Source organism: Eleutherodactylus coqui, chromosome 10 (genome assembly GCF_035609145.1).
Source record: "Eleutherodactylus coqui strain aEleCoq1 chromosome 10, aEleCoq1.hap1, whole genome shotgun sequence".
Classification (NCBI taxonomy): Eukaryota; Metazoa; Chordata; class Amphibia; order Anura; family Eleutherodactylidae; genus Eleutherodactylus; species Eleutherodactylus coqui.
The window spans coordinates 93,035,815-93,060,017 of NC_089846.1; the positions used below are offsets into that span (position 1 = coordinate 93,035,815).

Genomic DNA, 24,203 nt, shown 5'->3' on the forward strand with positions numbered 1-24,203 from the left:
AACCATATTCTGAAGCCATGGATCCCGCTGACTCCTCCAGGGAGAGGTAGCTTTTGATCTGCGTCAAGAATTGGTTCAACAGCGCGATCACCAAGAACAGATCCTGTCTTATCTGTACAACCTCAGCGCTCGCCTGAATTCCATATCTACTGACGCAGCAGTACCACAGTTCCCCACAACAGACACAACTTCGTCTCCGTTTTTACAGTCAGGTTTTTTGACTGGATCCGGGCTTCGTTTGGCTGCGCCCCCACGCTACGACGGTGACCCCAAACAATGTTGCAGTTTCATCAACCAATGTTCGCTCCACTTTGAACTGCTCTCTCATCTATTTCCCATTTAACACGCCAAAGTGGCGTTCGTGATTTCTCACTTGTCCGGTCAGGCTCGGGCCTGGATTAACCCCCTCTGGGAGAGAGACGATCTGGGGGTTAATGATCTCACCCTGTTTGTAGAGACATTTCGGAGGGTCTTTGATGAACCAGGTCGCATTACTTTAGCCACTTCCTCCCTGTTGTGTCTACGGCAGGGTAGTCTCACTGTGGGGCAATATGCCATTACGTTTAGAACCCTGGCCTTGGGATTGGGTTGGAACAATGAGGCCTTGATAGCGACATTCTGGGAGGGCTTGTCGGGTCGTATCAAAGATAAGTTGGCTATGAGAAATGATCTCTGTTTTCAGGAGAAAACCAAAGAGGCTACCCGGGAGAGGAGGTCGACTTGCCTGGCACCCGAGTACCAGGGACTACTTTTGATTCCACCCATTACCTTTTTGGCTGATGATTCTGAGCCCATGCAGGTTCATCGGGTCAAACTATCTGAGGAGGAGCATGTTCGCAGACACTCTTAAAGACTGTGCATGTACTGTGGAGCTCTGGGTCACCAGGTCAGTTCCTGCCTTCGTAAATCAGGAGAACTCTCAAGCCCAGGGTCTTCAGGAATAGCTAACATGGGTATTAACTAGTCCTTCCTGGTTTGCATTTACTTGTGACACTGTTTCCGGTACGCCGTTCCCCGTGTCAGCTGCTCTGGATTCTGGTTTGGCAGGGAATTCCGTGCATCAGGCCTTGGTGGCGGTATCCTTTCCAAGACCCTCCAGTTTGCCACAGAGCTGCTCGTTCTGAAAGTAGATTCTCACCATTCAGAGAAAATTTCTTTGCTGGTTCTTTCAAGTGCCTTGTTGCTAGATCTGCCATAACTCCGTCTTCATAATCCCACTTTGGATTGGAGCTCTGGAAGGGTGTTACATTGGGGATTATCCTGCCGTTCTAAGTGCTTGCTCCCACTACCACCTGTTCGTCCCTCTCCAGTGCCTCATAACCTCCAGGGTCGTCCAGAGAGGTCTTCGTCACTACCGCATCCTGCAGAGGTGACGTGGAGACCCTCGGTCAGTCATGACAATGTTTTTCCTCCTCGCTCTCCTTATAGGAGGCAACAATCTAAGCAAACCCAATAGCTCATCCAGTTTCCCTGTCCACAGTTGGCCTCAGAAGCGACAGGCCGTGGTCTCCCTCCAGAATGGCCCTACTGTAGAAAATTGTTGTATTAGCGAATCCATAGCCCATAGACCCAGGAGGAGGAGGGGTGTAAAGGAGGGGTGGGGGTGTAGGGGGGTGGGAGTACTGCAAGTTCTGCCACTCAAGCATCATTCTGCTATTTTTGTGCATATGCAACCTATCGGTCTGTTTTCATCCAGCACTGAGAGGGTTAACCAGTCCTATGGCTCTCAGCTCAGCCGTGGGATTAATGAGCAATCCCTTTCCTACTTAAGTTGAGCTGATGCACTTCCTCCTTGCCTCAGTATTGATGTTTCCTCTGGTCACTCCACTGCTAGGTCTTCTGTCTTGACTGTTCAAGTCTGTTTTGACCTTTTGTCTGTCTATCCCGTTTGTCCCTTTGCGTTGTGCTTTTTATCCGTATGTGTGTCCAATATCTTTCTGTCTGCGTTTTATTCTCGTCTATGTAGTAGGTTAGTTCTGTGCAGTGTCTTTGTTTCTGTGTTTCAGTATTTCATCCCTGTTTTCTGTCAAGGCTAGTCAGTCCCAAGGTTTCAGCGTGGGGCCGCCCTTTTCAGGGTGATTACCCTGCTTTCTGGCAGGGCTCATCCCATCTCCCTGCTTACCTTTGGGACAGTTACCTATCTGTAGGTACTCCTTCTACTGGGATACGCTTCCAGTTCTCTGGTCCGATCCAAAAGCTTGGTTTGTTGGTCCAGTGGGTCCACACCCAAAATCCGTAACAGTGCAACTTAGACACTTCTCTTACCCCAATGTAACATTCAGTCTGTGATCTCCCACACGATCAGGATACTACTCTCCTGAAATACTCTGTGCTGCTGGGAGACTCTTCTCCTTCCTCTATGTAGTCATCAGCTTGTCACCTCCCAAAGTATCTTGATGTTCCTTTCCTGAAATTCTCTGCACAGCTGGGAGGTTTCTTCTCTTTCCAGTATGCAGCTGTCACTTTGTGATCAATAGACTTCTCTCCTGAAATCCTCTGTACTGCTGGAGACTCTGCTGCTTGTACTATGTAGCCCACAGTCTTTAATCCCCCCCTTACACACACACACACCTCACCCCTCTCCCCTCTCCTGAAATATCCTATGCTGCTCTGTGATCCTGCTCCTTCCTCTATGTAGCTGTCATCCTCTGACCTCCCACAAGATCAGGACTCTCCTTTCCTGAAATACTCTGCACAACTCGGAGGACTATTCAGAGCGTTACCCGTGAGGACAAAGAGCCTAATAGTCTGGGGCCACAGAACCTGTGTTGTAGAGCTTTTTGCACACGGCTCCTTCTAGCTGTACAGAGTATTTCAGGAGAGGATTGTACTGATCCCATGACAATGACGGTGAGGGCTGTAGGTGGCTGTCATGATGTGAGGAGGGGAATGGAGAATGGGAGATTACAGACGAAGAGCTGCATAGTGGAAGCGCAGCATCTCCCAGCACCACAGAGGATGTTAGGAAAAGACTTTGCTGAGAGTTAGATAGGAAAATATGCATATTAATGCTTGCGCTACAGAAGTGACACCCATGATGCATTTTGAGTGACGTGGTTGTGAGAATCCTCGAGCTCTCGGCCTGTAGGTAGCGGTCGTCTCCTGTAATGTAGTGAGCGGCGGGAGGTTGTAACTTGTGTCTTTCACTCTGCAGATATCAGGAAACCTCAGCGTGCCTTGGATTACGGAGTGTTCGCGGAAAAGAACAGTGAGTGAGTTTAATTCAGTAATATTTGTGGCCTCGGATAATGTAACCCTTCCTCTTGTGTGGTATAATGTGTGTAGATCGTCATGAAAACATGTCGGACATGTAAATTAGTATCTTATAGACTTGTACAAATGTGGAACAGTGCGTCCTATGACCTGCAGATGGCGCTCTCTCAGTAGTGCCATATACTGTACATAGGCCTCAACAGGTCACAAAGGTGACTATTTGTGGGGCTATGCAGTTAAAGGGTTAACCTCAACTGACAAACCTGCTGCCGTCTCCTCCAATATTCCATTTCTGTACTTATGTGTTGTGCTGATACGATGTGCTGCACCTTCCCCACCCACCCTGTCCTGTGCAAAACCACTGAGTGCCCCTTTATTGCATTGTCCTTTCATGGCGCCTGTATCTGTGCCTCTTCTCTGCACGTCCTTGTATTTCCCCTGTATTAGCGCAGGGTCCGGATCTCTGCACGTCCTTATGTTCCCCTGTATTAGCGCAGGGTCCGGATCTCTGCACGTCCTTATGTTCCCCTGTATTAGCGCAGGGTCCGGATCTCTGCATGTCCTTATATTCGCCTGCATTAGCGCAGGGTCCGGATCTCTGCACGTCCTTATATTCCCCTGCTTTAGCGCAGGGTCCGGATCTCTGCACGTCCTTAAATTCCCCTGCTTTAGCGCAGGGTCCGGATCTCTGCACGTCCTTGTGTTCCCCTGTATTAGCGCAGGGTCCGGATCTCTGCACGTCCTTATGTTCCCTTGTATTAGCGCAGGGTCCGGATCTCGGCACGTCCTTATGTTCCCCTGTATTAGCGCAGGGTCCGTATCTCGGCACGTCCTTATGTTCCCCTGTATTAGCGCAGGGTCCAGATCTCTGCACGTCCTTGTATTCCCCTGTATTATCGCAGGGTCCGGATCTCTGCACGTCCTTGTGTTCCCGTGTAGTAGCGCAGGGTCCGGATCTCTGCACGTCCTTATGTTCCCCTGTATTAGCGTAGGGTCCGGATCTCTGCACGTCCTTGTGTTTCCCTGTATTAGCGCAGGGTCCGGATCCCTGCACGTCCTTGTGTTCCCCTGTATTAGCGCAGGGTCCGGATCTCTGCACATCCTTGTGTTCCCCTGCATTAGCGCAGGGTCCGGATCTCTGCACGTCCTTATGTTCCCCTGTATTAGCGCAGGGTCCGGATCTCTGCATGTCCTTATATTCCCCTGCATTAGCGCAGGGTCCGGATCTCTGCACGTCCTTATATTCCCCTGCTTTAGCGCAGGGTCCGGATCTCTGCACGTCCTTGTGTTCCCCTGTATTAGCTCAGGGTCTGGATCTCTGCACATCCTTATGTTCCCCTGTATTAGCGCAGGGTCCGGATCTCTGCACGTCTTTATATTGCCCTGTATTAGCGCAGGGTCCGGATCTCTGCACGTCCTTATGTTCCCCTGTATTAGCACAGGGTCTGGATCTCTGCACGTCCTTATGTTCCCCTGTATTAGTGCAGGGTCTGGATCTCTGCACGTCCTTATATTCCCCTGTATTAGCCCAGGGTCCGGATCTCTGCACGTCCTTGTGTTCCCCTGTAGTAGCGAAGGGTCCGGATCTCTGCACGTCCTTGTGTTCCCCTGTATTAGCGCAGGGTCCGGATCTCTGCACGTCGTTGTGTTCCCCTGTATTAGTGCAGGGTCCGGATCTCTGCACGTCCTTATGTTCCCTTGTATTAGCGCAGGGTCCGGATCTCGGCACGTCCTTATGTTCCCCTGTATTAGCGCAGGGTCCAGATCTCTGCACGTCCTTGTATTCCCCTGTATTAGCGCAGGGTCCGGATCTCTGCACGTCCTTATATTCCCCTGTATTAGCCCAGGGTCCTGATCTCTGCACGTCCTTATGTTCCCCTGTATTAGCGCAGGGTCCGGATCTCTGCACAGCCTTAAATTCTGTGCAGTGTCCAGGTCTCTCTGCATCCTATATGATCATTATCTTTACCATCAGACACATACATTGATGAATGGCGCTCAGCAGGAACCTGGAATTCCTTTCCGTTTCTGTGTCATAGGCTCCAAAAATGTCTTCCTGTGAAGGTGTTTCTTATGCCTGAAGTAATCGCCGTGTTCTGAATACGGCTTCTACAACTTAGACCACACCCACTGTGTTAGTCCCCACCCCTACAATTTTCGTATATCACGCGGGTGTATGACATGACCAACTTTTGAGCTCACATAGTTCCCGAATGGATTTTCCTTTAAGGATTCTGAGTTTTCCTTTTTTACTCCATGTAATAATTTTACAGCAGAAGGAATCGCACGTATTCGACATCTGCAGGTGGCAGTGAAGCCAGAATCTCCACCCACTCCACGTCTTCAGATACACTGGGAGAAAACGGGGGGGGTGAGGACTCAACAACCCACAGACCCTGACTGCCAGGAGGGGGCAGAGTGAATCACCTGTTTATTGTGTCCAGGGATTTATTTCATTATTTTCTCCCCACTTCTTAGGCTGCCTGCAGACGTCCGGGTCGGATCCCGACCCAAGTCCCTGCAGAGACCAGCGCGGCACTCTCCTCTCCTGCTGCTCTGGCTCTTTGATGTGCCGGCTGCCGGCCAGCCAGTGCATGCACAGAGCGGAGCCGGTGGCCGGGGAGTGACATATCTGTGCGGGGCTTTGCGAGCCCAGCACAGAAATAGAGCATGCCGCGGTTTGTTTTCTGCGCGCATTTACACGGACAAATCGCGGCTGTCTGCCTAGGATTGCGTTTTCTAATGCAATCCTATGACAGCTTCCACGGGCGGAAATTCTGCGGGAAATCCCACCGCGGAATTTCCGCCCGTGTGCAGGGGGCCTTAGATGAAAATAAATCACTGAAAATGCAGACTATCCATTCATTAGGGAGTGACCGTGATATCACTGAGAATGCAGCCTGTCCAGTCGCTAGAGAGCAGGGATGACATCACTGAGAATGTCACCTATACATTCACTAGAGAGTGGTGGTGACATCACTGAGAATGCAGCCTATTACTAGAGAGCAGTGTTGACATCACTGAGAATGCAGCCTATTCCTAGAGAGCAGCAGTGCCATCACTAATGTGACATCACAATGCTAATACATCATATCCTTTCACTAAAGATCATAGGTGACATCACAGAGAATGCAGCCTCTCCAGTCACTAGAGAGCAGAGAAGACATCACTGAGATTGCAACATATCCATTCATTAGAGAGTGACAGTGACATCACTGAGAATGCAGCCTGTCCAGTCACTAGAGAGCAGGGATGACATCACTAAGAATGCCGCCTATCCATTCACTAGAGAGCGGTGGTGACATCACTGAGAATGCAGCTGATCCATTCACTAGAGAAAAACAATGACATCACTGCTAATACATCCTATCTATTCACTAGAGAGCAGGGATGACATCACTGAGAATGCAGCCTACCCATTTATTAGAGAGGTGACATCACTGACAATGATGAGGGCTTCTTTCGTGGCATTTTTATCCAGTTTTATTTATTTTGCGCTATTCTCTCACACGACGTGTTCGGTGTCACTTTCTTTAGGCATTTTGTGCTTAAGCAAATTGAATTGGTAGACCTGAGCACGCTGTGCCCAGGAAGCCGTCTAAATTAATGGCAGCCTTTCAAGTGTCGCAGATCCGGGCAAATAACTGAGGAGATGGGAAAACACTGTGACAGGAGGTAAAACATTGATTAGGCGGATTAGTCGCAGGTTATAGAAATCTTTCTTGCCTTCCATTATGCCGCCGCTCGTTCCTCCACAACATAAGAACGGTTCCCGCTGCTCCGGCGTATTATTCAGGAACAATCTGCCACTGATCTCTCATTTCCCTGCCAGACGCTCTGCTGAGCGAGGAAATACAGTCAGAGATGTGTGCAGAAACGGAAAGTGGAAGGTTGAGGCCCAGAGCCGGCGGCGCAGGTATTGTCACTGTTACAGGTATTTTTTCGGATGTGTATGTTGAATTAGGATAGAGGTTTGAGGAAGATGTCTTCCTCTCTGGGATCAGTTCACTGCTGCTCTGTGACCTCACCCTCGTAACGCAACATTTGTTGGCACATTACAGAAGTGTACACCTGATTTGACTTAAATTATACATAAATGTGTTGGTCTAGGGTGGCCACTCCGCTCTTGACAAGCCACACCCTCTTTCTAGGAAAGTGGTGTAGAGCAGTGGTTCTCAACGTGGGCGTTATTGCTCCCTGGGGGGGGAGGGGCGCTTTTACTTCCGAAGGGGGCAGTGGAACAAAAAGGGGCGGCAGGGGGGCGTTGGAACATAAAGGGGGTGTTCTGTGTTTGTTTTGTTATTTTCTGTTTTTGTCTAGTAATTACATTTTTCTAAAAATTAGTAGTGATACCTCGGTTTTCGTCAATAATCCGTCCGAAAACAATCAGTGAAATCCGAGACGGACAAAAATGGAGGCAATTATTTCCATATGAATCGCTTACATGTAATGGGAGTTGTGTGCAGCCTGCGCGCCTCCATCATATAACGTATGACTTTTAGAACTCCATGACTACAGCTCCAGCTACAGATCAATCACACTTCATAACACTGGATAACCTATAGCACAACCTAACCCGCTGTATTTCATAATACCGCTGATTGGCTGGAACAGCTTCAAACTTTCACTTGTGTGGGTCTCTGGGAGTTGTAGTCTTAGTGGACGCCAAGTGTCTTTTCAGAACATTGATATAAACTACAACACCCAGAGACCCACACAATTGAAAGTTCCAGCCAATCAGCAGCATTATGGAATACCTCAGGTTAGGTTGTTCTGTAGGTTATCCAGTATGATTGATCTGTAGTGGAGTCATAGAGTTATAAAAGTCATATATGATTATATGATAGAGTGACATAAGCATTGCATTCTTGAAGCATACTTTATAGAAATGGCTGAGAAGAAGAAATGCCATCAATGTTCAAATGAATACTTGAAATACAGATTCATCCCTTCTCCTACAAACGAATAGCTTCCCTTGTGCCTCATTTGTGAAAAGGCATTTTCGAATGAAAGCTATAAAGCCTTCAAGACTGCGTGATCAGCTTGCAAAAATGTATTCAAAGTGGGTAAGCCTATTTCATTTTTCCAAGGTTTAAAGTCAAAGTTTGAGAACTGCAGCACTGTAGGCAAGCTATTTGGAAAATCTGCTCTCAGTGCTGACAAAGGCCTCCTTGCTTCCTATAAAGTCTCTTTTATTAATAGTGCAATGTGGCAAATCACATACTATTGGGGAAGCACTTGTGTTACCTGCAGTTAAAGAGATTATCAGTACTATGCTGGGGCCTGATGTGTGCGCCATGGTGAAATCTATTCCTTTGATTAATGACACAGTTTCAAGAAGAATTGACGAGATGGCTGCTGATGTAGAAGAAATGATTTTGGACCTGTTAAAGAAAACATAATTTGTAATGCAAATTGACAAGTCAATAGTTAGAGACAATGAAGCGTTGCTGCTAGCCTACATTCGTTTCATTAATCAGAATGAAGAGGTAGTGGAGGAACTGTTGTTTACCAGAAATTTAACCACGGACGCGAAAGGCTCCTCTATATACAAAAGAATGGAAGAATTCTACCAAGAAAAAAACATCCCGTTAACAAATGTACTTGCTTGTGCAACCGATGGAGCTGCATCCATGTTTCGTCGATATCGCAAATTTATAGCCCATTTCAAATCTGCTATACCTGGCATAATGGCAGTTTAATGTGTGATCCATTAGCAGCACCTTGTTGCTAAACATGCGAAGATGGAGACAAACTTCAAGATGCAGACTGAGACGTTTTTGCCCACACCTCAAACAAGCCAAAGAAGACATGCAAACTAGGCTTCATGATCCATGTACCCTTGAAATACCAACATGGGTATTCAATCCATTTTCAACAGACGCAGGAGAATTTCATCCCAGATTACAAGCGCAGTTGATCGACTTGAAACACGATAGCGAATCCCAAGCACTTTTCCAACAATGGGGCTATAAATGTTTTTGGATTAAAGTGAAGAATTACTATCCTATCCTGTGGCAGAAAGTTAAGTTGCTTGTTAGCTTTTCCATCTTCATACTTAGGCCTAGTGCCCACGGCAGTGGCGGGCTCCGCAAGTGGAATTCCGCAGCCGAGTCCGTCACGGCGCCCCCCCTAGAGACCCCATACTCACCTCCGGATCTGCTGCCCGACTTCCCGCATCCCGTGCCAACGCACAAGTGTCATGTGACACACCGGCAGTGTCACTTGACGCGCTCGCAGCGTTACATGATGCGCTGGCCGCGTCATATGACGCGGGCGTTGGGTAGGAAAGCGTTTTCACAGCAGAAGATACAGCTACAGCAGAAGATAGCATGACGGACAGCTTCCATTGACTGCAATGGAGGCCGTACGCCCGTGGCAAATAGAACATGCCATGGGTGATTACGGATTATTTCACGGAGTGGAATTCCACGGTGGAATTCCGCACTGGGAGGATTGCGCTATTAAGTCCAATAGAACCTAATAGCTGCGGGGCAACGCCACGGATTTCCGCTGCGTGATACACGGCGGAAATCCGCCCGTGGGAATTAGGCCTTAGTTGAGAGGGGCTTCAGCGCAGTTCAGCAGCTCCTGACAAAAGAGAGAAACAAACTTCAGATATGTGTAAGGGGCGACTTGAGACTACAGTTGATGAAGATAGAACTAGATATCGCAAAATTGGCAACCGCTCATGAGACCCAAGGCAGCCATTAATGACTGAGATTGATTGTTGCAAACATTATTATTATTATTATTATTAGTCTAATTTCATTGTTCTTGCATTTTAATTAGTCTTCTGATCATTAAGGATTAAGGTGTATCTTGCATTTCCTTTATACGTTGTACGTTTCTATCGAATGTTTAAGATGGTATTATCTTCTGCAATAAAACCTCTTCATTATTGTATCCACAATTAACCTGTTTTTATATATTTAGCACCTACAATTAAGCTGACTAAGATACTTCTTTGGTAATTTTTAGAGACATGTTTTCACAATTAATGCTAATCTGTTAAACACTATTAAACTTTCCCAAAAAAGTATCCGGTATTTTAATTTGTACTTTTAACTTTGTAAACAAGGTAAACCTTGTCTGGGTTTAAACTAGTAAGTCTTGGGGGGCGCTGGCCACCATCCTAATACCTAAAGTGGGCGCTGGGCTGAAAAAGTTGAGAACCACTGGTGTAGAGGATAAAAAGTCACAAAATTCCTGAGCAAGCAAGCCTTGCGTGACTTTTTAATGACAGAAATTACATAAAAAAGCTCAATGAATTTCCTGTTTTGTGCTTCACTTCACCTTTTTAAGATCTCTGCTTGCTCTCAGTGAATAGAAATATTTTTGTTTGCATCCAGAAGTAACTCTTTCTGACATAATACTTCTCGCAGCTGAGGATTTGTTACACTTGTATGCACTCTAGACCAGGGTCCCCAACTCCAGTCCTCAGGGCCCCCCAACAGGTCATGTTTTCAGGATCTCGTATAGTAAGAACACCTGTAGCAATGTCTGAGGCACTGACGATAATTACATCACCTGTGCAATACTAAGGAAATCCTGAAAACATGACCTGTTGGCGGTCCCTGAGGACTGGAGTTGGGGAACACTGCTTCTGTCATCTAAGCACTTCCAGAGCACATATCTTTCCTAATAATAGTTTGTTGCAATGTATCAGTGCAGGTAAAATGCCAGCCATCCCAGGGGTTCTCCTGAGAGGGTCTATCACTATCTGAGTATTAGGTCCTATTGACTTTAGTTGTTTACATCCAGATGCTTCCCATCTTATCCAGAGGAGATGACATGAAATCTGATAGATATGGTTTCCACCTTTGTGATCCACACTGCTGTCCAGTTCTGCCCCTTTGCCTCTTTCCCGACATCTGCCATACATGTGTGCCACACACTGGGTATCACTATAGTTCCGGCTGTGAAGCTATGTCTGCTCCATACACTGTGGGTGTTGGTCTTTCTTTGACAACAGCTAGAATCACAAATAGTTCCGATTGTGGATGTTAACACTTTAAATGCCACTGTCAATTCTCTAAGCCGCATTTTAAATTTCGCGGTCAGGACACAAAAGACCCAAGTGCCCCTGTTCCACCCTCTCACACACATTCAATGAAATTGTGGCGTGCTGTCATTGCACCTGGCAGCCTTTTGAAGGGCCCCAAATGCTGACATAATTAGTTTCCTATTAAGACTTGCCTGTGGCGCGTCTTAATAAAACGCCTGTTAAAGTACAGTATTCTGTAGTATTGCAGTATACTGTATAAGCAATCAAAAAATCTCAAGTTCGCTTTGGGGATTTAAAAAAAAAAAACAAAAAAAACAAGTAAAATGGAGATTTTTTTGTGTTATTAGAAAAAACATTATAAAACAAAACTTTTTCCCAGTTGCCTCATAAAAAAATTGTAAACATTGGTATCCCTGCAGCTTATTCAAATATCACATTATTTATCCTGTACCGGAATGCCATAAGATAAAAAATGCAATGCCAGAATTGAGTTGTTTTGGTCACCCAGTCTGCAAGAAAAAATTAACTAAAAAGTGATCAAAAAGTTGTATTTCTTCCGACATGGTGCCAATAAAAACTACAGCTCATCTCGCAAAAATGAGCCCTCACACTGCATCATCGATGGAAAAATACATGTCTGGGGGTCATAAGATGGAGGCAGAAAATATTTTTTTTTTTATAGGAATCTATGTTTAAGTAGTACTGCATAAAAAATATAAATTTGGCATCGCTGTAATCGGACCGACCCGCAGAATAAAGACAAGATGTCAGTTTTACTGCTGCTTCAATGCTGTAAAAACAAATGCTTCCCCCAGAAATGGTGTAATTGCGTTTTCCACACCTAAAAACATTTTCAATGCCATTTTTGAGTTAAATGGCACCATCGCAACATCCAAGTCATCCTGCAAAAGAACAAGCCGTCATGTACCATGTCACTGAAGGATAAGGAGGTTATCATCTTCTGGAGATGAAGAAACAGAGGAAGGGGTTAAGGAGAATGTGTCAGACTCCAGCTTGTATAGAAATGTCCAGACTGGATACATTGTATCATCAGGTTTGATAGAAAGTGGCAGAGCTTTTCATTTTATAAGAATTGTAGATAATGTGCAAAAAAGCTGAAAATGCCTTTAATCCTTTGCTTTTGTTAATGAAAATATCTTTACATTTCTTTCTTGGGAAGTCCACTGTTTATCCTGATGATGATGATGATGATGATGATGATGATGATGTAACTTGTTGCTGTTCTGATTTCGAAAATCTTGTGGAAAACTATTCACTGTGTAATAAGACCTTCCATGGTTTCTGCAGCTCCAAGATCGCACTCAGTTCAGTGACCATGACCTCGCAATGCTGAAGAAGTACTGGGACAACGGGATGACCAGCCTGGGGTCTGTATGCCGAGAGAAGATAGAAGCCGTTGCCTCCGAACTGAACGTGGACTGTGAAATAGTTAGGGTAAGTGACCAAGGCGGGTAACAGTATAGTGCCGCTGCACCGTGGTATCAGCATACATGTAGCATCTACACAGATACTCGTCACATACAAAACTCCCATATCTATTCCGTTCCAAATTGTCATATGGGGCAGTAGTATAGTAGTTATATTCTTGTATGCAGGGGGGCAGTATTATAGTAGTTATATTTTTGGCCATAAGGGGCAGTATTATAGTAGTTATATTCTTGTACATAGGGGGCAGTATTATAGTAGTTATATTCTTGTACATAGGGGGCAGTATTATAGTAGTTATATTCTTGTACATAGGGGACAGTATTATAGTAGTTATATTCTTGTACATATGGGGGCAGTATTATAGTAGATATGTTCTTGTACATAGAGGGCAGTATTATAGTAGTTATATTCTTTTCCATAGGGGGCAGTATCATAGCAGTTATATTCTTGTACATAGGAGGCAGTATTATAGTAGTTATATTCTTTTCCATAGGGGGCAGTATCATAGCAGTTATATTCTTGTACATAGGAGGCAGTTTTATAGTAGTTATATTCTTGTACATAGTGAGCACTATTATAGTAGTTATATTCTTGTACATGGGGGGCAGTATTATAGTAGTTATATTTTTGTACATAGAGGGCAGTATTATAGTAGTTATATTCTTGTACATAGGGGGCAGTATTATAGTAGTTATATTCTTGTACATAGAAGGCAGTATTATAGTAGTTATATTCTTTTTCATAGGGGGCAGTATCATAGCAGTTATATTCTTGTACATAGGGGACAGTATTATAGTAGTTATATTCTTGTACATATGGGGGCAGTATTATAGTAGATATGTTCTTGTACATAGAGGGCAGTATTATAGTAGTTATATTCTTTTCCATAGGGGGCAGTATCATAGCAGTTATATTCTTGTACATAGGAGGCAGTATTATAGTAGTTATATTCTTGTACATGGGGGGCAGTATTATAGTAGTTATATTTTTGTACATAGGGGGCAGTATTATAGTAGTTATATTCTTGTACATAGAAGGCAGTATTATAGTAGTTATATTCTTGTACATAGGAGGCAGTTTTATAGTAGTTATATTCTTGTACATAGTGAGCACTATTATAGTAGTTATATTCTTGTACATGGGGGGCAGTATTATAGTAGTTATATTTTTGTACATAGAGGGCAGTATTATAGTAGTTATATTCTTGTACATAGGGGGCAGTATTATAGTAGTTATATTCTTGTACATAGGAGGCAGTTTTATAGTAGTTATATTCTTATACATAGTGAGCACTATTATAGTAGTTATATTCTTGTACATGGGGGGCAGTATTATAGTAGTTATATTTTTGTACATAGAGGGCAGTATTATAGTAGTTATATTCTTGTACATAGGGGGCAGTATTATAGTAGTTATATTCTTGTACATAGAAGGCAGTATTATAGTAGTTATATTCTTTTCCATAGGGGGCAGTATCATAGCAGTTATATTCTTGTACATAGGGGCAGTATTATAGTAGTTATATTCTTGTACATAGGGGGCAGTATTATAGTAGTTATATTCTTGTACATAGGGGACAGTATTATAGTAGTTATATTCTTGTACATATGGGGGCAGTATTATAGTAGATATGTTCTTGTACATAGAGGGCAGTATTATAGTAGTTATATTCTTTTCCATAGGGGGCAGTATCATAGCAGTTATATTCTTGTACATAGGAGGCAGTATTATAGTAGTTATATTCTTGTACATGGGGGGCAGGATTATAGTAGTTATATTTTTGTACATAGGGGGCAGTATTATAGTAGTTATATTCTTGTACATAGAAGGCAGTATTATAGTAGTTATATTCTTGTACATAGGAGGCAGTTTTATAGTAGTTATATTCTTGTACATAGTGAGCACTATTATAGTAGTTATATTCTTGTACATGGGGGGCAGTATTATAGTAGTTATATTTTTGTACATAGAGGGCAGTATTATAGTAGTTATATTCTTGTACATAGGGGGCAGTATTATAGTAGTTATATTCTTGTACATAGAAGGCAGTATTATAGTAGTTATATTCTTGTACATAGGAGCAGTATTATAGTAGTTATATTCTTGTACATAGAAGGCAGTATTATAGTAGTTATATTCTTGTATACAGGGGCAGTAGTATAGTAGTTATATTCTTCTACATAGGGGGCAGTATTATAGTAGTTATATTCTTGTACATAGGGGCAGTATTATAGTAGTTATATTCTTGTACATAGGGGGCAGTATTATAGTAGTTATATTCTTGTACATAGGGAGCAGTATTATAGTAGTTATATTCTTGTACATAGGGGTCAGTATTATAGTAGTTATATTCTTGTACATAGGGGGCAGTAATATAGTAGTTATATTCTTGTACATAGGAGGCAGTTTTATAGTAGTTATATTCTTGTACATAGGAGGTAGTATTATAGTAGTTACATCTTGTACATAGGGGCAGTATTATAGTAGGTATATTCTTGTATATTGGAGGCAGTATTATAGTAGTTATATTCTTGTACATAGGGGGCAGTATTATTGTAGTTATATTCTTGTACATAGGGGGCAGTAACATAGTAGTTACATTCTTGTACATAGGGAGCAGTATTCTAGTAGTTATATTCTTGTGCATAGGGGGCAGTATTATAGTAGTTATATTCTTGTACATAGGGGGCAGTATTATAGTAGTTATATTCTTGTACATAGGGGGCAGTATTATAGTAGTTAGCTTGCTGTACATAGGAGCAGCATTATAGTAGTTATATTCTTGTACATAGGGGGCTGTATTATAGTAGTTATATTCTTGTACATAGGGGGCAGTATTAGAGTAGTTATATTCTTGTTAGGGATGAGCGAGCGTACTCGGAAAAGCACTACTCGCTCGAGTAATTTGCTTTATCCGAGTATCGCTGTGCTCGTCCCTGAAGATTCGGGTGCCGGCACGGAGCGGGGAGCTGCAAGGGAGAGCGGGGAGGAACGGAGGGGAGATCTTTCTCTCCCTCTCTCCCGCCCGCTCTCCCCTGCTCCCCGCTGCGACTCACCTGTCAGCCGCAGCGGCACCCGAATCTTCAGGGACGAGCACAGCGATACTCGGATAAAGCAAATTACTCGAGCGAGTAGTGCTTTTCCGAGTACGCTCGCTAATCTCTAATTCTTGTACATAGGGCGCACTATTATGCTAGTTACATTCTTGTACATAGGGGGCAGTATTATAGTAGTTATATTCTTGCACAAAGCAGGCAGTATTATAGTAGTTATATTCTTGTACATAGGGGTAGTATTATAGTAGTTATATACCTGTACATAGGGAGCAGTATTATAGTAGTTATATTCTTGTACATAGGGGGCAGTATTATAATAGTTATATTCTTGTACATAGGGGGCAGTATTATAGTAGTTATATTCCTGTACATAGGAGCAGCATTATAGTAGTTATATTCTTGTACATAGGAGGCAGTATTATAGTAGTTATATTCTTGTACATAGGGGGCAGTATTATAGTAGTTATATTCTTGTACATAGGGGGCAGTATTATAGTAGTTATATTCTTGTACATAGGGGGCAGTATTATAGTAGTTATATTCTTGTACATAGGGGGCAGTATTATAGTAGTTATATTCTTGTCCATAGGGGGCAGTATTATAGTAGTTATATTATTGTACACAGGCGGCAGTATTATAGTAGTTATATTCTTGTACATAGGAGGCAGTATTATAATAGTTATATTCTTGTACATAGGGGGCAGTATTATAGTAGTTATATTCTTGTCCATAAGGGGCAGTATTATAGCAGTTATGTTCTTGTACATAGGAGGCAGTATTATAGTAGTGATATTCTTGTACATAGGGGTCAGTATTATAGTAGTTATATTCTTGTACATAGGGGTCAGTATTATAGTAGTGATATTCTTGTACATAGGGGGCAGTATTATAGTAGTTATATTCTTGTACATAGGGGGCAGTATTGTAGTAGTTATATTCTTGTACATAGGGGGCAGTATTGTAGTAGTTATATTCTTGTACATAGGGGTCAGTATTATAGTAGTTATATTCTTGTACATAGGGGTCAGTATTATAGTAGTGATATTCTTGTACATAGGGGGCAGTATTATAGTAGTTATATTCTTGTACATAGGGGGCAGTATTATAGTAGTTATATTCTTGTCCATAGGGGGCAGTATTATAGCAGTTATATTCTTGTACATAGGAGGCAGTATTATAGTAGTGCTATTCTTGTACATAGGGGTCAGTATTATAGTAGTTATATTCTTGTACATAGGGGTCATTATTATAGTAGTTATATTCTTGTACATAGGGGGCAGTATTGTAGTAGTTATATTCTTGTACATAGGGGGCAGTATTGTAGTAGTTATATTCTTGTGCATAGGGGACAGTATTATAGTAGTTATATTCTTGTGCATAGGGGACAGTATTATAGTAGTTATATTCTTGTACATAGGGAGCAGTATTATAGTAGTTATATTCTTGTACATAGGGAGCAGTATTATAGTAGTTATATTCTTGTACATAGGGGGGCAGTATTATAGTAGTTATATTCTTGTCCATAGGGGGCAGTATTATAGCAGTTATATTCTTGTACATAGGAGGCAGTATTATAGTAGTGCTATTCTTGTACATAGGGGTCAGTATTATAGTAGTTATATTCTTGTACATAGGGGTCATTATTATAGTAGTTATATTCTTGTACATAGGGGGCAGTATTGTAGTAGTTATATTCTTGTACATAGGGGGCAGTATTGTAGTAGTTATATTCTTGTGCATAGGGGACAGTATTATAGTAGTTATATTCTTGTGCATAGGGGACAGTATTATAGTAGTTATATTCTTGTACATAGGGAGCAGTATTATAGTAGTTATATTCTTGTACATAGGGAGCAGTATTATAGTAGTTATATTCTTGTACATAGGGGGGCAGTATTATAGTAGTTATATTCTTGTCCATAGGGGGCAGTATTATAGCAGTTATATTCTTGTACATAGGAGGCAGTATTATAATAGTTATATTCTTGTACATAGGGGGCAGTATTATAGTAGTTATATTCTTGTCCATAGGGGGCAGTATTATAGCAGTTATATTCTTGTACATAGGTGGCAGTATTATAGTAGTGATATTCTTGTACATAGGGGTCAGTATTATAGTAGTTATATTCTTGTACATAGGGGGCAGTATTATAGTAGTGATATTCTTGTACATAGGGGGCAGTATTATAGCAGTTTTATTCTTGTACATAGAAGGCAGTATTATAGTAGTGCTATTCTTGTACATAGGGGTCAGTATTTTAGTAGTTATATTCTTGTACATAGGGGGCAGTATTGTAGTAGTTATATTCTTGTACATAGGGGGCAGTATTGTAGTAGTTATATTCTTGTGCATAGGGGACAGTATTATAGTAGTTATATTCTTGTGCATAGGGGACAGTATTATAGTAGTTATATTCTTGTACATAGGGAGCAGTATTATAGTAGTTATATTCTTGTACATAGGGAGCAGTATTATAGTAGTTATATTCTTGTACATAGGGGGGCAGTATTATAGTAGTTCTATTCTGGTACATAGAAGGCAGTATTATAGTAGTTATATTCTTGTACATAGGGGGGCAGTATTATAGTAGTTATATTCTTGTACATAGGGGGGCAGTATTATAGTAGTTCTATTCTTATACATAGGGGGCAGTATTATAGTAGTTATATTCTTGTACATAGGGGGCAGTATTATAGTAGTTATATTCTTGTACATAGGTGGCAGTTTTATAGTAGTTATATTCTTGTACATAGGGGGCAGTATTCTAGTAGTTATATTATTGTACACAGGCGGCAGTATTATAGTAGTGATATTCTTGTACATAGGAGGCAGTATTATAATAGTTATATTCTTGTACATAGGGGGCAATATTATAGTAGTGATATTCTTGTGCATAGGGGGCAGTATTATAGTAGTTATATTCTTGTACATAGGGGGCAGTATTATAGTAGTTATATTCTTGTCCATAGGGGGCAGTATCATAGCAGTTGTATTCTTGTACATAGGAGGCAGTATTATAGTAGTGATATTCTTGTACATAGGGGCAGTATTATAGTAGTTATATTCTTGTCCATAGGGGGCAGTATCATAGCAGTTATATTCTTGTACATAGGAGGCAGTATTATAGTAGTTATATTATTGTACACAGGCGGCAGTATTATAGTAGTTATATTCTTGTACATAGGAGGCAGTATTATAATAGTTATATTCTTGTACATAGGGGGCAGTATTATAGTAGTTATATTCTTGTCCATAGGGGGCAGTATTATAGCAGTTATATTCTTGTACATAGGAGGCAGTATTATAGTAGTGCTAGTCTTGTACATAGGGGTCAGTATTATAGTAGTTATATTCTTGTACATAGGGGTCAGTATTATAGTAGTTATATTCTTGTACATAGGGAGCAGTATTATAGTAGTTCTATTCTGGTACATAGAGGGCAGTTTTATAGTAGTTATATTATTGTACATAGGGGGCAGTATTATAGTAGTTATATTCTTGTACATAGGGGGGCAGTATTATAGTAGTTATATTCTTATACATAGGGGGCAGTATTATAGTAGTTATATTCTTGTACATAGGGGGCGGTATTATAGTAGTTATTTTCTTGTACATAGGGGACAGTATTATAGTAGGTATATTCTTATACATAGGGGGCAGTATTATAGTAGTTATCTTGCTGTACATAGGAGCAGCATTATAGTAGTTATATTCTTGTACATAGGGGAAGTATTATAGTAGTTATATTCTTGTACATAGGGGGCAGTATTATAGTAGTTATATTCTTTTCCATAGGGGGCAGTATTATAGTAGTTATATTATTGTACACAGGCGGCAGTATTATAGTAGTGATATTCTTGTACATAGGAGGCAGTATTATAATAGTTATATTCTTGTACATAGGGGGCAATATTATAGTAGTAATATTCTTGTGCATAGGGGGCAGTATTATAGTAGTTATATTCTTGTACATAGGGGGCAGTATTATAGTAGTTATTTTCTTGTCCATAGGGGGCAGTATCATAGCAGTTATATTCTTGTACATAGGAGGCAGTATTATAGTAGTGATAATCTTGTACATAGGGGCAGTATTATAGTAGATATGTTCTTGTACGTAGAGTGCAGTGTTATAGTAGTTATATTCTTGTCCATAGGGGGCAGTATCATAGCAGTTATATTTTTGTACATAGGAGGCAGTATTATAGTAGTTATATTCTTGTACATAGGGGACAGTATTATAGTAGTTATATTCTTGTACATAGAGGGCAGTATTATAGTAGTTATATTCTTGTACATAGGGGGCAGTATTATAGTAGTTATATTCTTGTACATAGGGGGGCAGTATTATACGGTAGTAGTTATATTCTTGTACATAGGGGGCAGTATTATAGTAGTTATATTTTTGTACATAGGGGCAGTATTATAGTAGTTATATTCTTGTACATAGGGGGGCAGTATTATAGTAGTTATATTCTTGTACATAGGAGCAGTATTATAGTAGTTCTATTCTTGTACATAGGGGGCAGTATTATAGTAGTTATATTCTTGTACATAGGGGACAGTATTATAGTAGGTATATTCTTGTACATAGGGAGCAGTATTATAGTAGTTATATTCTTGTACATAGGGGGCAGTATTATAGTAGTTATATTCTTGTACATAGGGGACAGTAATATAGTAGTTATATTCTTGTACATAGGGAGCAGTATTATAGTAGTTATATTCTTGTACATAGGAGCAGTATTATAGTAGTTATATTCTTGCACATAGGGGGCAGTATTATAGTAGTTATATTCTTGTACATAGGGGGCAGTATTATAGTAGTTATATTCTTGTACATAGGGGGGCAGTATTATACGGTAGTAGTTATATTCTTGTACATAGGGGGCAGTATTATAGTAGTTATATTTTTGTACATAGGGGCAGTATTATAGTAGTTATATTCTTGTACATAGGGGGGCAGTATTATAGTAGTTATATTCTTGTACATAGGAGCAGTATTATAGTAGTTCTATTCTTGTACATAGGGGGCAGTATTATAGTAGTTATATTCTTGTACATAGGGGACAGTATTATAGTAGGTATATTCTTGTACATAGGGAGCAGTATTATAGTAGTTATATTCTTGTACATAGGGGGCAGTATTATAGTAGTTATATTCTTGTACATAGGGGACAGTAATATAGTAGTTATATTCTTGTACATAGGGAGCAGTATTATAGTAGTTATATTCTTGTACATAGGAGCAGTATTATAGTAGTTCTATTCTTGTACATAGGGGGCAGTATTATAGTAGTTCTATTCTTGTACATAGGGGGCAGTATTATAGTAGTTATATTCTTGTACATAGGGGACAGTAATATAGTAGTTATATTCTTGTACATAGGGAGCAGTATTATAGTAGTTATATTCTTGTACATAGGAGCAGTATTATAGTAGTTCTATTCTTGTACATAGGGGGCAGTATTATAGTAGTTCTATTCTTGTACATAGGGGGCAGTATTATAGTAGTTATATTCTTGTACATAGGGGACAGTATTATAGTAGTTATATTCTTGTACATATGGGGGCAGTATTATAGTAGATATGTTCTTGTACATAGAGGGCAGTATTATAGTAGTTATATTCTTTTCCATAGGGGGCAGTATCATAGCAGTTATATTCTTGTACATAGGAGGCAGTATTATAGTAGTTATATTCTTGTACATGGGGTGGGCAGTATTATAGTAGTTCTATTCTGGTACATAGAAGGCAGTATTATAGTAGTTATATTCTTGTACATAGGGGGGCAGTATTATAGTAGTTTTATGCTTGTACATAGGGGGGCAGTATTATAGTAGTTCTATTCTTATACATAGGGGGCAGTATTATAGTAGTTATATTCTTGTACATAGGGGGCAGTATTATAGTAGTTATATTCTTGTACATAGGTGGCAGTTTTATAGTAGTTATATTCTTGTACATAGGGGGCAGTATTATAGTAGTTATATTATTGTACACAGGCGGCAGTATTATAGTAGTGATATTCTTGTACATAGGAGGCAGTATTATAATAGTTATATTCTTGTACATAGGGGGCAATATTATAGTAGTGATATTCTTGTGCATAGGGGGCAGTATTATAGTAGTTATATTCTTGTACATAGGGGGCAGTATTATAGTAGTTATATTCTTGTCCATAGGGGGCAGTATCATAGCAGTTGTATTCTTGTACATAGGAGGCAGTATTATAGTAGTGATATTCTTGTACATAGGGGCAGTATTATAGTAGTTATATTCTTGTCCATAGGGGGCAGTATCATAGCAGTTATATTCTTGTACATAGGAGGCAGTATTATAGTAGTTATATTATTGTACACAGGCGGCAGTATTATGGTAGTTATATTCTTGTACATAGGAGCAGTATTATAGTAGTTCTATTCTTGTACATAGGGGGCAGTATTATAGTAGTTATATTCTTGTACATAGGGGACAGTAATATAGTAGTTATATTCTTGTACATAGGGAGCAGTATTATAGTAGTTATATTCTTGTACATAGGAGCAGTATTATAGTAGTTATATTCTTGTACATAGGAGCAGTATAATAGTAGTTCTATTCTTGTACATAGGGGGCAGTATTATAGTAGTTCTATTCTTGTACATAGGGGACAGTATTATAGTAGGTATATTCTTGTACATAGGGGCAGTATTATAGTAGTTATATTCTTGTACATAGGAGCAGTATTATAGTAGTTCTATTCTTGTACATAGGGGACAGTATTATAGTGTTTTCTTGTACATAGAGTTTATGTTTTTGTGTCATGGTCTGGTGCAGGGACTACATGCGCTATATCAGGGTTTTAGTCTCCTTCGGTACTGTTCCGTTTCCCACGTTCATAAGCTGCAGATACAGATAAGGGGATTGTAGAGATTTTGCTTTATTTGTTTTTACTCTAGATCTCTGGTGGTCAGCTCTGCTATGTACACTGATATAGCCGACATGTTATTGGCAGGAGGTAGCTACATAGCACCAATTATCATTATTCCACTTGGATCCCAGTAGCAGATGCCCGCTGATAAGTGTCCTTTGGTGGTCAGGAACGTTCCAGCGCAGGAATCGCTCACGAGGCTGCAGTGAATACCGGGAAACGTAAATTAGATTTGTAGCTGAATGTGAATTTCTTGTCCAAGAAAACTCGTTAATATTACATGAGGCTTCGCCGGGCGCCGCCTGAAATAGAATTTTGATCTTGTATAATAAATAACCGTCCTGGAAACTACTTAGTCATCATGTCCTGCTGCTAAATATAGCGGCTCGCTGCAGGTGAGGGAGGAGTTATTGATCAGCGGGGCAGACGCTTATCATCACATGTAGCTATAGGACATGACAAGACCGCACTCAGCACCCCGGACTTATGTGTGCATCTGAATGGTGCAATGGTAAAGAACATTCCGCCATTCTTGGTGACCTTACCATGAAGTCTAATAGCACACAGGAGCCCCTAATGATACAGCTGCCTTCTACACTTGTGGGCGGCACAGCAGAGCTTCCACACCGACCTCTAAAGCAGTCGCTGCAGCGCTCTCGTTGCTCTGTGTCACTTCAGTGTCTTATCTCTGCAGACGTGGATCGGGAACAGAAGGAGAAAGTATCGATTAATGGGCATCGAGGTCCCGCCCCCCCGCGGGGGGCCCGCCACGTTTTCCGAACAACTAGAATCTGCCTCTTGTTTAACGCCAACTGAAGATCCTGTCTCTGAGGTGGTGTTAGAAAACGACCGACACGACGAAGTGTCTATTTGTCTTTCTGAAGAAAGTTCCCAAGGTAAGAAGTCTAACCCTAAGAGTAAACATGCAAGGAACGAGACAACGATGAGATGCAGCAGTTGCATCATGTCTTATACGCCGTGCTATAGTCACAGCCAGAGCTGCAGTCACAATTATTATAGTGCGGTCAAAGCCAGAGCTGCATTCATGACTAATATACTGTAGTCACAGCCAGAGCATTCATAGCTGTCATACTAGAGTCACAGTCAGAGCTGCAGTCTCAATCATTGTAGTGCAGTGACAGCCAGAGCTGCATGCATGATTATTATACTGCAGTCACAGCCAGAGCTGCATGCATGATTATTATACTGCAATCATAGCCAGAGCATTCACAGCTCTCGTACTATAGTCAAAGTCAGAGCTGCAGTCACAATTAATATACTACAGTCACAGCTAGAGCTGCATGCATGAGTATTATTCTACAATCACAGCCAAAGCTGCATTCATAATTATTATACTACAGTCACAGCCAGAGATGCATTCATGATTAGTATACTGCAGTCACAGCCAGAGCTGCATGCGTTAGTATTATACTGCAGTCACAGCCAGAGCTGCATTCATGATTATTATACTGCAGTCACAACCACAGCTGCATTCATGATTGTTATACTGCAGTCACAACCAGAGCTGCATGCCTTAGTAGTATACTGCAGTTACAGCCAGAGCTG

At 41.3% G+C, this 24,203-nt stretch overlaps 1 protein-coding gene across 3 annotated transcripts in view; it reads left to right on the forward strand.

Annotated features, from left to right (window-relative positions):
* The window catches only part of HDX (highly divergent homeobox), an 82,543-nt gene that overhangs the window by 29,436 nt on the left and 28,904 nt on the right, over nucleotides 1-24,203 (forward strand). For all 3 annotated transcript variants that reach the window (XM_066581467.1, XM_066581468.1, XM_066581469.1), the window contains 3 exons: nucleotides 3,155-3,208; nucleotides 12,530-12,676; nucleotides 23,332-23,533. In XM_066581467.1, the coding sequence (XP_066437564.1) occupies nucleotides 3,155-3,208; nucleotides 12,530-12,676; nucleotides 23,332-23,533 (403 nt within the window). The remainder of the gene's footprint in view (nucleotides 1-3,154; nucleotides 3,209-12,529; nucleotides 12,677-23,331; nucleotides 23,534-24,203) is intronic.